Source organism: Ipomoea nil, unplaced genomic scaffold, assembly GCF_001879475.1.
Source record: "Ipomoea nil cultivar Tokyo-kokei standard unplaced genomic scaffold, Asagao_1.1 scaffold1993, whole genome shotgun sequence".
Lineage (NCBI taxonomy): Eukaryota > Viridiplantae > Streptophyta > Magnoliopsida > Solanales > Convolvulaceae > Ipomoea > Ipomoea nil.
The window spans coordinates 1,383,971-1,398,457 of NW_017618421.1; the positions used below are offsets into that span (position 1 = coordinate 1,383,971).

General features: G+C 36.0%; 2 protein-coding genes across 5 annotated transcripts; one reads left to right on the forward strand and one right to left on the reverse strand.

Annotated features, from left to right (window-relative positions):
* Window positions 1-255: 255 nt before the first annotated feature.
* On the forward strand, window positions 256-4,783 carry LOC109147411. 4 transcript variants are annotated; one of them, XM_019295061.1, is made up of 7 exons: window positions 256-481; window positions 1,090-1,120; window positions 1,163-1,666; window positions 1,868-2,011; window positions 2,248-2,488; window positions 3,478-3,978; window positions 4,079-4,783. In XM_019295061.1, exons 3-7 carry the CDS (start codon window positions 1,184-1,186, stop codon window positions 4,540-4,542), a joined length of 1,833 nt encoding a protein of 610 aa, XP_019150606.1. In that variant the 5' UTR covers window positions 256-481; window positions 1,090-1,120; window positions 1,163-1,183; the 3' UTR covers window positions 4,543-4,783. The 4 variants fall into 4 exon arrangements, with proteins under 4 accessions (XP_019150606.1, XP_019150607.1, XP_019150605.1 ...); XM_019295062.1 differs by having other exon boundaries at window positions 1,172-1,666; XM_019295060.1 differs by lacking the exon at window positions 1,090-1,120.
* A 744-nt stretch (window positions 4,784-5,527) lies between these two features.
* Window positions 5,528-13,650, reverse strand: LOC109147432 (lecithin-cholesterol acyltransferase-like 4). Its single transcript, XM_019295087.1, has 11 exons — window positions 13,172-13,650; window positions 12,675-12,766; window positions 11,453-11,571; window positions 10,837-10,972; window positions 10,621-10,672; window positions 9,945-10,045; window positions 8,214-8,396; window positions 7,652-7,809; window positions 7,467-7,521; window positions 7,285-7,338; window positions 5,528-6,201 (listed from the first exon to the last, which is right to left on the reverse strand). The coding sequence occupies exons 1-11, from the start codon at window positions 13,407-13,409 to the stop codon at window positions 5,791-5,793; spliced, it is 1,599 nt and encodes a 532-aa protein (XP_019150632.1). The 5' UTR covers window positions 13,410-13,650; the 3' UTR covers window positions 5,528-5,790.
* Window positions 13,651-14,487: the final 837 nt, after the last annotated feature.

Here is a 14,487-nt window from a genome sequence, read left to right on the forward strand (position 1 = left end):
CATTTATTCCCTCTTATAAATTCAGACACTTTTCCTGGAACCACATGATAAAAATACCCTATTAATATTTGCCACAGAGAATAAAGATTAAGTAGTAAAACTTAACAATACATGTAATAAAACTCTTAAACAAATACTTATTTTATAAATCTACTATAGACCTGTAGTCAATAGCAGACTGGTAAAATCTAGCAAAGTCATAATTTTTTATTTATTTTTATATATATAATATTTCCATTTTCTGGAAATAGCCCTCTCCCTTCCTATAACATATTGCCACACAAATACAGAAAAGGGTCAGAAAACAATTATTTCTTGATAAAATGCAGAGTGGCAATATGGGTCTGTTGAAGTATTGATCGACGCACCCATTTTCATTGATTGATTTTATAAATGGCTCTTCAAGAGCTTCATCGATGACTGCTTGCTTAGGGCATGAATTTCTTTAAGCGACTTTCTACAGCTCTATCATTGATGACTGGTTAGTTTTCCATTCAATTCCATTCAAAGATTCAGTTTTTATCTATTTCGAATATGGGTTTTGGTTAGTTCCCTTTTTTGTTTTTTCCTTTCTATTTCTCTAAGCTAATCTTATGTTCAGTTTCTAAGCAAGTTCCACGAGCCTTCAAATTTCTGTTTCATGAATTGACTCTCTCTCTCTCTTTCTCTCTCTCTGTGCATGTATATATTAAAACTATGATGATAGTGTTTAAGCTGTATTGATTTTCTGTGCAAAACGGTTGCAACATTTTTCTAACTCTTATCTGCGTTTCGAAGCAAACTTCATTTTATTGGTTTTCGTTCCTTTCATATCTTTGAATATTGTCGTTAGTGTTTTGCTATGCTTGTTTAATATTTAGAATAGGTTCAAGGTCTAGTTTTATTGTATGTTCCTCAAATTAGTGGTTTTTATGCAAATTCCAAATATGCATTTCAGTGATTTTTATGAAATGGATCAATTCTATAACTTGTGGTATGGAGTTGGTATGATTAGTGTCTGTTTTATAATTGTGTTGTAATTTTCAGAAATCATTCTTCTATATAATTTTATGTCTATAAATTAATCTACAATGTATAAGAATTTTGCAGATTGATTATGTTAAACATGGGAGTTTATAATGTAAGAGGAATAATATTTTGTTTTCTTGAAATTTTAACTAAGATTGTTCAGGAAAGCTGAAAGATGGAGAGGGCAAAGCTGGATTTGAGATTCAATCATTCTGGATCTGCACAATCAGAGGAATCGGCTTTAGATTTGGAAAGAAATTGTTGCAATCATATGAATCTGCCTTCAACAAGTCCTCCACCACTACAAGCCTTTGCATCGAGTAGTCAGATCCCAGAGAGCAATGCAGCTTACTTTTCATGGCCTAGCCGGTTGGATGCCGTTGAGAGGGCAAATTACTTTGGACACCTTCAGAAGAGGGTTCTACCTGAAACTCATGGGCGGCTTCCATCTGGACAACAAGCTACGACGTTGCTTGATCTTATGACCGTTAGGGCGTTTCATAGCAAAATCCTTCGCCGGTTTAGTCTTGGAACAGCAATTGGATTTCGCATCAGGCGTGGTGTTTTGACAGAAATACCTGCTATTCTTGTCTTCGTTGCCAGAAAAGTCAACAGGCAGTGTCTGAGCTGTGTCGAATGTCTCCCGGCCTATCTTGAGGTTTTAAGTTATACACTTCTCAGTTTTTGCTTTGGGTAATGCTATTCTTGTTAATCTTGATTCTAGAGAGAACATACCTACATTGAAATCTGAATTAGTCGTGTGGAGATAACATTGAGATATGTGTTAAAATTTTTGAAACTCATCCATCCTACTGTGAATGTTATGAAAGTTGAGTATATTGAATACGTAATTGACTAGGGACCAGGGGGCATATGGTGTGACGTTGATGTTGTTGAGTTCTCTTACTACGGTGCACCTGCAGCTACCCCAAAGGAACAATTGTACAATGAACTCGTGGATGGCTTGCGTGGAAGTGACCCTTGCATTGGTTCTGGCTCTCAGGTGATTACTTCTCAATGCTTTTTTCATCAATGATTCTCCTTTGTGTGGTGGAACTTCCTTTATGTTCAGTATGCTATTAGGGCAAGCACTATTGCCTTATTGCCCTTTGGCTCCTTCGTGATCATTTAGGAGACTGAAATCAGAAACCTTGATAAACACCCTCAAGGGACTGCCATAACATATTTATTTTCATGCCACCAACTGTTAGCTTGGTTAACCTGATTATGCTCTATCAGGTGGCAAGTCAAGAGACTTATGGAACTTTGGGTGCTATTGTTAAAAGCCGGACAGGAAACCGGCAGGTTGGTTTTCTCACTAATCGGCATGTAGCAGTTGACTTGGATTACCCAAGCCAGAAAATGTTTCATCCCTTGCCGCCAAGCCTTGGACCTGGAGTGTATTTGGGTGCTGTAGAGAGAGCAACATCATTCATAACTGATGATCTTTGGTACGGCATGTTTGCAGGAATGAACCCAGGTAAAGTTTAAACTCTATAATGCCAATAATATGCTTACAACCAATATATAGCGGCAGGTCCAAATGAGAACATGGTCATCCTATAAAAAGTTAAAAAACTGATCTCAGCCGTCCATCAAGGTTTTACAAATGGTTGAGGATTTTAGTAAAAAAAAAAAAAAAAGATAGAAGGTGTGGATGTCTCCACACTTTATACAGGGGAGGTGTTCTCACCTGAACCCTCTCCTATATATATATGTATGTATAGGAGTTAGCTGTGGCATGTTCACTAAAAAAAATCCCTTAGTAGCGAATCATTTATTAAACAAAGATGATAAGCTTAATAGGAAAGCAGTGAAGATTTCATTCTGTACATGCCAACTCATGAATTAGTAACTGCTTCCAATTTCAAAAAAAAAATAAATCCTAATTGTGTTGAACCTTCCATTTTTGGAATGGAATATTTTCGAAAATGTCAAGTCTCGCTTTTTCTAGTGATTCCAATTGTGTGATTCATACTTGTTATGTAGATTGTGTGGGTTTTAGCTGTACTTTCTAAAGTTTTTGTGTATTATAAACAATGTTGCAGAAGGCGCTAGGTGGGCGCTCGGGGGGTTGCCTAGCACCTAGAGCGCTAGCCGCCTAGGCGGTCGAGTAATCCGAGTATATCGTCTCCAATTTTCTCACTCAGGACTGAGAGTTGTTAGACTTTTATAATCACATAAACTAGTCAACTGCTTATGTTAGATGGTTAATTGAGTACATGGCTAGAAGAATATAGAAGAGTAGCCGAGTAGGCAAAAAAACACCTCGGCCGAGTTGAGTGCTAACTCGGCTAAGTTAGGCGCCTAGTTGGCCAGTCGACTAAAAGTCGCCTAGGGTTGAAATCGCCTCGGTCTAAGGGTGGCTAGCACCCAGTTGGTGCCTAGGCCGATTTTTACAACACTGATTATAAATCCAATTGTGCATGGCCTTGTACAAATGTGTTCCTAACATGCTTGTTCCTACAGAAACATTTGTACGGGCAGATGGAGCTTTCATTCCTTTTGCAGAAGATTTTGGCATGTCGAGTGTGACTACATGTGTAAAAGGCATAGGTGAGATTGGCGATGTGAATAAAATAGACCTGCAGGCTCCCATTGGTAGCCTGATTGGCAGGCAAGTGGTGAAAGTTGGGAGGAGCTCGGGGTTGACCACCGGGACTATAATGGCGTACGCCCTAGAGTATAATGACGTAAAAGGAATATGTTTCTTCACCGACTTTCTTGTTGTTGGTGAAAACCAACTGACATTTGATCTTGAAGGTGATAGTGGTAGCCTCATTCTTCTGACTGGTAAAAACGGAGAGAAGGCACGACCTGTTGGAATCATATGGGGTGGAACAGCTAATCGAGGTCGGTTAAAACTGAAAGTTGGTCAATCTCCCGAGAATTGGACGAGTGGGGTTGACTTGGGCCGCCTCCTTGATCTCCTTGAACTCGATCTCGTTACATCCAATGAAGCTCTTCAAGGTGTGTATAGTAACTACAGTACAATACATACATAGATTCTGGAAAGTTTATAAATTTCGTTTTCTTTCTTAATTAGTAGTTTTGGTGTTTTGGTAAATAGCGGCACTAAAAGAGCAGAGAAATGCTGGTGCATCACAAGTGGGAATCGGGTCTACTGTGGCTGAGTCATCATCGCCTGGTGAGCGAGGAGGAGTTGGTGATTTGAAAGAGAAGGCCGAGGAGGAGGAGAAGTTTGAAACACTTGATCTAAACGTCCAGCAAGTTCCCATTGATGGTGATTTTGAGGTGCCGGGATTAATCCCACCCCACGAACACGAATTTCAGATTCAGATTCCGAGCAGAAATGAACCACCTCCCACTCCGCACCAGTTCATTCCAAGCATCGCTGATGCATCTCCAGTGCACCGACAGAAGGGGGAAAGAGTTGAATCGAAAAATGGGCATAGCCATAAGTCGGGTGACGAAGAGTTTTCTGTTGTTTCTTTGGAGTTAGGTGAACCTGAAGTGAAGAGAAGAAAGGTTTTGGAATCTCAGTTGGCTTGGCTTCATGACTTGTCCAGATAACTAAATACCCAAACCCAAGTTCAAGTTGAGAGGTTTAAGGAAACCTACAATTGGGTTATTCTTTCTCACATCTAATTGTGAATGAATGAATGAATGAATGTTACAACAGCTCTAGCCTCTAGCCTCTAGATTAGTGTTGTATGATATAATACAAATCTTCAAATCACAAGGGAACTGTAATTATTTATATGCACTTTTACTGGGAACCGTCACACCAACGTATGATGTTTTAGTTCACAAACTCTCTTTTCCTGGGAATCCTCAGAGCTCAGACTACAACTACTTGGATTCACAACAACAAAAAATAAAATAAAAAATTTGTCACACAAGAACAATAACTCTTCCTTCGTTGGATATGATTATATACGCAGCATCCAACAGGTATGCAAATTTGTTGTTGAATTCATTGGCTACACAAATTCATCTCTAAAATCAACCAATGATTAATTTGCAACAAATTTTTCTATGAACTATGCTCCACATTAGAAGGTAAACTATTAATAGATGTTTATTTATTTTTAATATATTACAAAAATGAACTTTTAGTATATAAAAAATAAACTGCATATCAGTAATCTACCTGGACTATAGTATTTAAAAATCAATTGTTACTGTTGAACAAGGCGGTTACTGAACTCTGTTCATAATTATAAAACTTTATGTTCATAATTTTTTAACTATTCACAATATTGAACTCTATATTCACAATTACAGAACTCCATGTTCATAATTACTAAACTTTATATTCATAATTTTTTAACTCTATATTCACAATTACAGAACTCTATGTTTATAATTATAAAACTCTATGTTCATAATTTTGAAACTCTATATTCACAAATATGACAGTTTTGAAACCGTGTCCACCTTACAAGGTGGATACAATTTCACGGCATAATTTGCCTTTAAAAATAATATATAGACTCCCGCAGAGTAAAACCGTGTGATGAAAAGAAAGAGTAATATATACTCAACAGAGCAGCTCAGGGCCCAAGTAACCAGGACATGCAGATTACTTTATTGCCAATCCACAAGTTATAGATACAATGGGATATTTACATGTGAAGGATATACACAACTTAAATATGTACAAATACATTCTAAAATAACATAGCTTGTATAACACAAGAGGATTAGAGTTCCATAACCATCTTGCAATATATACAGAAATATATATATATATAAATAAAGTCAGCCCAACACACATCAATACCACTTCCACGATGAATATGAATCGGCAGCTAAAATTTATACATTCGTCGAGACAGACATGGCACTAAGTTCAACATGGCATTTCTTACCATCGAGCGCAGGGTGAACAACCACAGTGGCTTGAGCATCTTCCCGTGAAACATTGTCTTCCCCGACACGAGAAACACAAATAGAACCCACAATCGGCTTTTCATCCGCCACATACTCTGCCCCTTCTGATATAATTTCCCATTCCTCCTTGAGGGAAGTGATCTCCAACCCTTTTTCTTGGCGCCTCTCCATGTCAAACAAGGTGGGAAGGATAACATAATCGTTAACGGGATTATAGAAAGGATCGTGATCCGCCTTCAGCCAGTGTTTGATAACCCTAAAAACATAACGATCACAGATGATCCCTCTGTGATCTGCAGGGACTCCAACCCTTGCTTCTGCATTAAGCCCATCTGCCTGTAAAAGTGGGAGCAAGAGCAGAAACATGAGGAGTTAGTATCTGTCAAATTATGATTTGAAGAATAAACAGTAAATTATATTGCCTCAAGTGATGCTTTGATTTCTTCAATTCTTTCTAGCTTCAGAACTGACATAAGTTTATGTTTGATAACCGCCAAAATTAAATTTCGGGTCATTTCGATAACAGCTGAATAGTACTGAGCCCTATGCCCCATAGGTGCTCTTTAGGCAGTGAAATTTCTATAATATATAAATCTGAATAATTAATGAAATTGCATTGATTTCGTTAATCTTTCATTTTAACATTACACCAAGGACGTGTTTGGTTCATGGGGTTAGATACAAGGAATGGGAATGAAAGTCATACACATTATTTGGTTGACAACTTTTTTAAAACATAGGTATATGATTTAATTGCCCCTATAATTACAAAACCCATTACCTAATTTAAATCAGGTATCATTCCACTAATTCAACCTTATACCTCCTCACTTCATCGACTTCCTCACTGCATTGCCTACTCTTTTCATCGCCGCCACTCTGATCAATTGCCTTGATTTTTTGTTTTTATATTTTTAAAACCTTTATTCCGATTATAGGGTCATACATATATATTGGTAAACATTCCAACTCCACCCTACTACCAAACATGAAAAATAATTTCACCAAAACCCATTCCAATTACCAAATATTTGATTCCTATTCCGTTTCTGATTCCCATGTTCAAACCAAACACACCCCAAATAGTACCAAGTCCAATACTCTAATAAGCCCCACACAGGATAGCTTCAGGTGGGGCTTGACTCATTGACCAGGGGGGCTTCCTTTTAGTCAACATCATTGGCTAAAGGAAAGGTAAAGTACCATGCAAACAAAGCAAACTACATTGTTTCCCGCAAAGACTCCATTTTTGCTAACAATGTCTCACATCAGAGGAAGAGTAAAATGCTTAATAAAATTTTTACTATTTATGAAAAAAGTGAAGTGATAAAACCCAAATGCAATATCCAAAATTAAATTTAGTGGAATATATACAACGAGAAAAATATTTCACACGTGAACATTAAATCAAAACAGTACCTTTGCAGATTCTGTTGGAACTGTTCCATCACCATCAACATATATGAAATCAGCCTGAAAATATGCACAAGCAGATGCATCTTAGCCACTAACCACCGGCAAGAGTTTCACGTATAGTGGAGATGTATGCTCTAGAACATCTACCAGCATCTACGAGAATGAATGAGAATAAATGGTTTTACCGTTACAAAAGGTAGCTGCTTTAAATCTGAGACAGGTTTATCTGCACTTCCATAACTGCAAAGCAGTAAATATTGAGTAGAGTTGAAATAGATTCAATCTATGATTATAATATTAGCATATAAAATAACTTAAGCTTGCCAGTTTCTGATACACTACTTGAGAAAGAGGACTCAGTAAGTTCTACCTGACAGTATGTGGTGTATCATAGTTAGTCCCATAGATATTATAAAATTTGACTTGAGGAGGCTTCTTTGCACGGTTTAAAATATTTCGGGTCTCATTGGCCCATTTCAAGATTTCAACATTAAATGGTAAAGCAATATCAACACCATCATAGATCACCTGCAAAAACAGAACTATCAATTCAATTACTCCATTTTATTTGATTAAGGTAATAATTGAAGAAACTTCACAAGCAAAATGATGAGCTGAAATAACATTTTAACTAAGCTGACAAATAATAAAATATCATGACTCTTTTGAATTGCTTATAAACTAGAAATACAACAAGTGTTGTGATATGGTTTTCATATTTCCTGAATATTAAAACAAAATGCCCAAAAAGATAATTTATCCTGAATCATTAAGGCTACGCAACAAATCGGCAATCAATTTGATTAGACAGTTATAAAGGTAGCAGTAGAAATACAGTTCTCCTTCTCCTTTTAGTTTCCCATATGGCATATACCAATTGGGATTTCGCTAAATTTTTAGGCATTCATATTTGAGAATGAGTGACAACTTACCTTATTATTTTCGAGAGCTTCCTTCATAATTGATACAGCTTGAACTGGAGGATAGGACTCCAGCATAGTGGCAGAATCTCCATTGCTATTAGAACTCTCCCTCCAGACTTGTAGAAGTGGTATGTCTTCCCAGTTAAAATCTGGAGAGCCCATCAATTCATATATTGATGGACATTCAATTAACTGAAACATAAAAAAGTTGTAAAATAACTTATTACCCTGTAAAAGATAGATTGAACAAACAGTATATAAAGATAAACTTTGGTAAAGGACCCTGGGACCAGAGGAAAAACTAGGAAGTTCGGAAGACTATACAATATCGAATGATATGAAGTACAAATCTACATCTAGATAAGCTTAGAACTCTTAATGAGGATTACATGTGTTCCCAACATTAACCAAATACAGAAAGACTAAGCACATACCATTTGGGGTTTTTTTCCCCGAAAAGACAAGTAACCTAAGTCCACTTCCTAGGTAGAAAAGGGTCAGTGCCTTGACAAGATACACACATTGTTTGAGGGCCAAGATCTGCCTGACCAATACCCTAGCTAACTCAGGATATTTTTATTTTCAAATCTAAATCCAAGGCAAGACTATACATCCAATAGAACTTAGCCACACACAACCTACAACCTATGTTAGCTAGCTAAACCATGAGCTTGCATACACAAAGCACATTCAATTGATGCACATATATGCTTCACAAGAGCCATGAACTTGGATCCCAGGAATGAGATAGATTTAGAAGTGAGAACCAAAAAAAGAATACAAATATAGAGCTAACATCTAATAAAGTGGCCATTCTTTTACATCCCATAAATGCAGAACTCACAGCCACATTGCTGCTCCCACCAGTCACCGGATTTAGAGAAGGAATGTTGCGATTTGCCACATGGAACCTACAACCTATGGCAAAAGATTAAGGGGTGTAGCTAAACCATGGGCTTGCATTAACCTTTTACTGGAAGAGTTTGCTTGGACACAGACTTGATTACCGGGTTGAGAAAGATTTAGAAATTAGAACCAGCAAAAGTATACAAATAGACAACTAGCACATATTAGTATATTACTCTCAACTGAATTTCACAAACTAACTCCAAAGGACCATCTAAAATTATATCCCTGAACTCTTTAGATATGTGAAAAATATAGATCTAAGGTGTATTTTGGTTCATGGGTGTTGAATATTAGGAAAGTTGTCTTAGTTTCCTATTCTTATTAGTAGTTTCTTATTCCTATTAGGAGTAATTTAGTATCTAGTTTAGTATATATAGAGGTCCATTGAAGTATAGAACATACATTAAGAGAGACAATCTATTGTAATCTTTCATTATAATATATTCTCTTTATTCTCTTGTTCTTTGGTTCTCACATATTTTGCTTCCGCCTAACTGGCGGGTGGTGGTTATTCTCCACCCGCCAGACCTATCAATCCCTCAATTTCAACAATGGGATTGGAGGAGATAGGACTAGTAATCCCTCTCAATTCCATGTTGTTCACTTCAATCTAGTAAATAGGTGGCAAAACCCCCACACAATCACAGAAGTAGGGATAAAAATAAAGAGGAAGAGGGTATTGTTTTGGATAAAAGTAGTGAACAAGCCAATTGAAGCATGACACATGATAGTTATTTGGATGATTTCAGAAAAGGTGACAAACTTAGCAAATAGAAAATAGCAATGTCCATAAAAGAAACAAGTAGAAAGACAAAGGAAAGCAGTCCATACCAATTGGTGCATGCTCCACTTAGATATGAAAAAATTCTTTTCCCACCCGTCCAGGAAAGACATTCCATTAAAAAATGTAGAGGTAATATAACCAGGTGCACCTGTTAAAGTACAACAAATTTTAAGCCAACAAATTGTTTTGTACTTGATTGAAATAAGCTGAGATGTCATAAAACATTAGAAGCCCAAATTATAAACTGGAAGTATTTTGTTTGACAAATTGACCTAGTGCACAAGTGTACTGATTTGGAGAATAATATGTCATTATAAGACAGAATTTTGGGACAAAACTTGAAAAATATAATATAAAACTAAACATCATAACAGTAAGGGGTTTATGTTAGGAACAATATCTATTAGCAAGTTAAAAGAGAAAGCAAAAAAAGAATGAGGATTTGAAAAGAACAAAATACACTTTTACCAGGATTGTTTTGGGATACTGGATGTGAAAGATGTGGTCACTCTATTAGATGAAAGAGGTGATTGATTCAAGTAGCAAAATGTGAGTGACAGACAACAGAAAGAACGACTAAAAATTTAGTCACAACTTGTTAAAGGGGACAATCATGAATTCAATAGCTTAACTTAACTCTATAAGTAAAGATCCAATGCATAAAGAAAAGTATGGATGCCAGTTCTTTGACTGATTACTTTTATAGTAAATAATGCAACAGACCTTGGAAAGGAGCAGCAATTGCTATCCAGTTTTTGACATACTTCTCAAAGATCTGCAGCAAACATCATAATGTAAGCAAGCAGAATTTCTACCAAAATTAAGTTCATTAAAAATCAATTATGAAGGGAAGAAGAGTCTAGAAAAAATGTCTTCTCAAAGAAAATAACTGTTTAATAACAAAGGGTAAACTGAAACTTAAGGGAAGGAAAATTTTACATCACTGTGAAGGTTCATGAAGCATTTCACAAGGAGACCACCCATAGAATGGCTGATGATGTTTATCTTTTTTCCCCCTGATGCAGTATATATTGACTTCAACTTTGCCTCAAGGCGCTCCAGTGTTTCATGAAACCTTCAAAATGAACATAAAAGAGCATGTCAAGGAATTAGCCAAAAGTGAAATACTTTCATCAAAAATAAAGAAAACGTTACAGTCAAGATTCTTAGAGTAAACTGAACACAGTATTGCATATAATATCATAATAAAGATGCATAAAGGGAGAAGACAGGAACAACAGAAGTAAACTTTTGGAAGTGGGGGCAGACAAATGAAGACCAAAGTGACCCTCCTTGTTGGCTCATAAGCAGTCTGATCTGGCAAGTTCAACTAAGGCTATGATAGTCGACGGATGAGATCAGAATTAGGTTTAGTGGCTATGGCGGCTTTCACACAAAAAGCTTACCACACAAATAAAAGAAATATAAATACAAACACTAACTACAAGGAGGAACTGTTGACCTGTGTGCATGGCTTGGGAAGATAGGTATATGGAATGAACAATCCAAAATTCCAAATAAGTTTACGCAGTTTGAAAAGTCACATAAAATTCACCTGTTGCTCTGACGAAAATCATAACCAAACCCAAAAAGTGTTGTTCCCTCTTGGTAGCCCCACATGAGCATTTCAGCTATCATATCATGGAAATAATATACACTGTCGCGTCCAATAATCTGCAAGGAGCAATAGCCATATAAGAGATGAAAGTTGAAGTTCATCACTAGTTAAAGAAACGAAGGTGATAGTAAACAAAAATATGTTCTGAGGAGGTTAACTAGTAGTATAGTACTGCCAATTATGTTCTAAGCATAGATGAATTTCTGTAAAGATTGTTGTGCACCAACTAGGTGCATCCTTTTTTGTGAATAAATTACGTAGATGAAAACATTCCATAACTTGGACAAACTTGGAAAGTTGGAAGGATAAATAGTTAAATACTACCTCTGTCCACAAAGTAGTGTCCTATTTACTATTCAGTTAGTCAATTTAAGTATTGATAGACATAAGTTTATGTTTTCAAAATAAAAATTAGATATGAATAAACTACATGTTATACTAGTAGTAAAAAATCACAACAAAAAGTTATTTAAAATATACTCTAAAATATTAGTTCCAATTAGATTGCACTGACCCTCGAAGGCAAATAGGTTTTTTTAAAAAAAAAAATTGGATAGAGAGTAATTTATTGGCTGCACTGTGTTGTTAAAGTATGATAAGTAATTTGTGGGCAACAGCTTAATGAGGGAAATTCAAAATAATAAGTTAAAATCATAATTTATAAAAGGAGTTAATACCACTTTTGGTCTCTTAAATATAATGGCATTTGCACATTTAGTTCTGGACTATCAATTTGATCAAGCATAGTCCCTTGATGTTTTGAAATTATGGTGTGCTATGAGTACAAAACTTAAGTTCATTCAATAGTGAGCACATGCTGAATGTGAACATTTAATATGTTTAAGTGAACATTAAAATTAAATCAAAAGTGAAACAGTTCATTCGAAGTGACCTATCAGTTCAACAAATATGGACATTTTCCAAATCAGAAATGGACATCTTAGAGTTTGCGTGGTTTTGCTCTATATGCACTTGATTTATCTTCCCTAGAAGTAACTTTGTTCAGCATCACACTATTAACACTTAACAGTATCAATATAAGGCTCCTACAACTGAATGTGCTATTATATCGAATGTATTGTTGAAAGACAGCATATAGCCTAAAAAAGAAAAGTTAAAGACTGCAGCTAACCACAGTTTGGTAAGAGATGTAACTCACCATATCAGGATCCAAAGAATCAATGGCGTATAACCCATATCTGTCTTCAGGAACCTCAATACTCGTATCAGGGTCTAAAGTCACTGCTTTACCTATTCATGAACCCAAAAGAAGGTCAGTATTTCCAATTTTTCCTTTATAAAAAGTGAAAGATAGCTACTGTAAAATATTTTTTATATGTTCATCCATCTGTCATAACTAGTATGAAACAATATAAAAATCATAAAAGGATTTATAATGATGGTAACAAGTCAAAATTGAACTCCATCAATATCAGAGAATCAGACAATAAGAAATATGTGTCACAATTATCCAACTACAATTCAAAATTTAACTTTGGAACTTAGTATATTATTACTCCGTATTATTTTGGGTTTTAAAATAAATACAAAAAAGCCAAACTTTATACGAATTAATTTTGAACTGTTCAGGAAAAAAGAATTAAAAGACACGACAATCAAAACCAAAAGAGAACGAAAATTAGAAAGTGTGATCACCCGTGGAAGAGTCGAAGCGAGACCAGAGCTTATCACAGAACTCATGGTCGGCGCCAAGGATCCGGACCCAAACCCGTTCAGATTTACCAGTTTTATTATTGACGGCGTTGATAATTGAACCGGCTATTCCAGGAACCAGAAGCACCGGGTCGAGCGTAGGGTCAACAAAAGTCTGCGTCTCCTTGATCAGCCCTAACCATAGCTCCAATGACTTCACTATCTCCTCTAACAACGCCATCAAAATTACAGATTTTCTCCCTACAAGTATATGTATTTCAGGAGATTTGAAGGGGATTTAGGGAATTAAGAGGAAGAAGATGGGGGAGTGGAGGCTTTTGGAGGCGCGGCGGCTGGGTAGGTGGCTTTGAAGGAGGGAAACGGTGGCGAGTGGTTGCAGTGAAGAGCCGTGGAATTAACGGAAAGTATTGCAGCCTCCTGCGGCAGTTCAATTACCTTAGGCCTTAGCTACCAACGAGTTGTGGCCATTAATATGCTTGTTAATTGTTATGGATATATTTACAGTTTTGTCCTTTAGAAGCCAGACTTTTCACGTTTGACATTACGGCTCTCGTTATTTTGCTTGGGAGAGTCATTCACGGTTTCAATGACTTTGACCTCGTCTAGAAAAAATAGTAGTCTATCACTCAATTTTGACTTTAAGTTGTTTAATTTGGTTAAAGAATTAATTTCACTTTTGGTCCCACGACTTTTGATGTTCTATCACTTTTGGTGCACAACTTTAAAATTTTTTAATTTTGGTGCCTAACTTTGTTATTTTATCAATTTTGGTCCTTTCGGCCAAATTGACTGTGAAATGTTGTTGGATTTTATATTGTTAGGGGTAAAATCTTCATCCCAAGGAAACATCTTCAATATCTAAACAAGATCACCGTAAAATCATATTTATAGGTGTTTGATGATGAGAATAATGGGGAAGATGGGCAGAAACCAGACAGATATATGGGATTTATAGTTTCGACCATTGGCAAACTCTTCTTTTCCTCTTAATATGATTTTTCTTTTGTTTAAATATTGAAGATCTTTCCATGGGATGACGATTTTGCCCCTAAAATATAAAATTTGGAAATATTTTACCGTCAATTTGGCTAGAAGGACCTAAACTGATAAAAATAACAAAGTTAGGCACCAAAATTGAAAAAATTCAAAGTTGTGCACCAAAAGTGATAAGAACTCAAAAGTCATGGGACCAAAAGTGAAATTAATTCTTTTGGTTAAATAATTAATAGAGAAAGTGACACTTTTTTAGTTATATGCTTATAACACTTTTTTTCATGAGTTATTCATGCATTCACATT

Excerpts from the sequence above, each read along its gene's own strand:
- LOC109147411 (XM_019295061.1), top strand. The coding sequence starts at position 1,184 with ATGGAGAGGGCAAAGCTGGATTTGAGATTCAATCATTCTGGATCTGCA. Across the intron at positions 1,667-1,867 it reads GTCTCCCGGCCTATCTTGAG|GGACCAGGGGGCATATGGTG; the intron begins GTTTTAAGTTAT and ends GTAATTGACTAG. Across the intron at positions 2,489-3,477 it reads GTTTGCAGGAATGAACCCAG|AAACATTTGTACGGGCAGAT; the intron begins GTAAAGTTTAAA and ends TTGTTCCTACAG.
- LOC109147432 (XM_019295087.1), bottom strand. The coding sequence starts at position 13,409 with ATGGCGTTGTTAGAGGAGATAGTGAAGTCATTGGAGCTATGGTTAGGG. Across the intron at positions 10,046-10,620 it reads AATTGCTGCTCCTTTCCAAG|GTGCACCTGGTTATATTACC; the intron begins GTCTGTTGCATT and ends GTACTTTAACAG. Across the intron at positions 6,202-7,284 it reads TTCCAACAGAATCTGCAAAG|GCAGATGGGCTTAATGCAGA; the intron begins GTACTGTTTTGA and ends CCACTTTTACAG.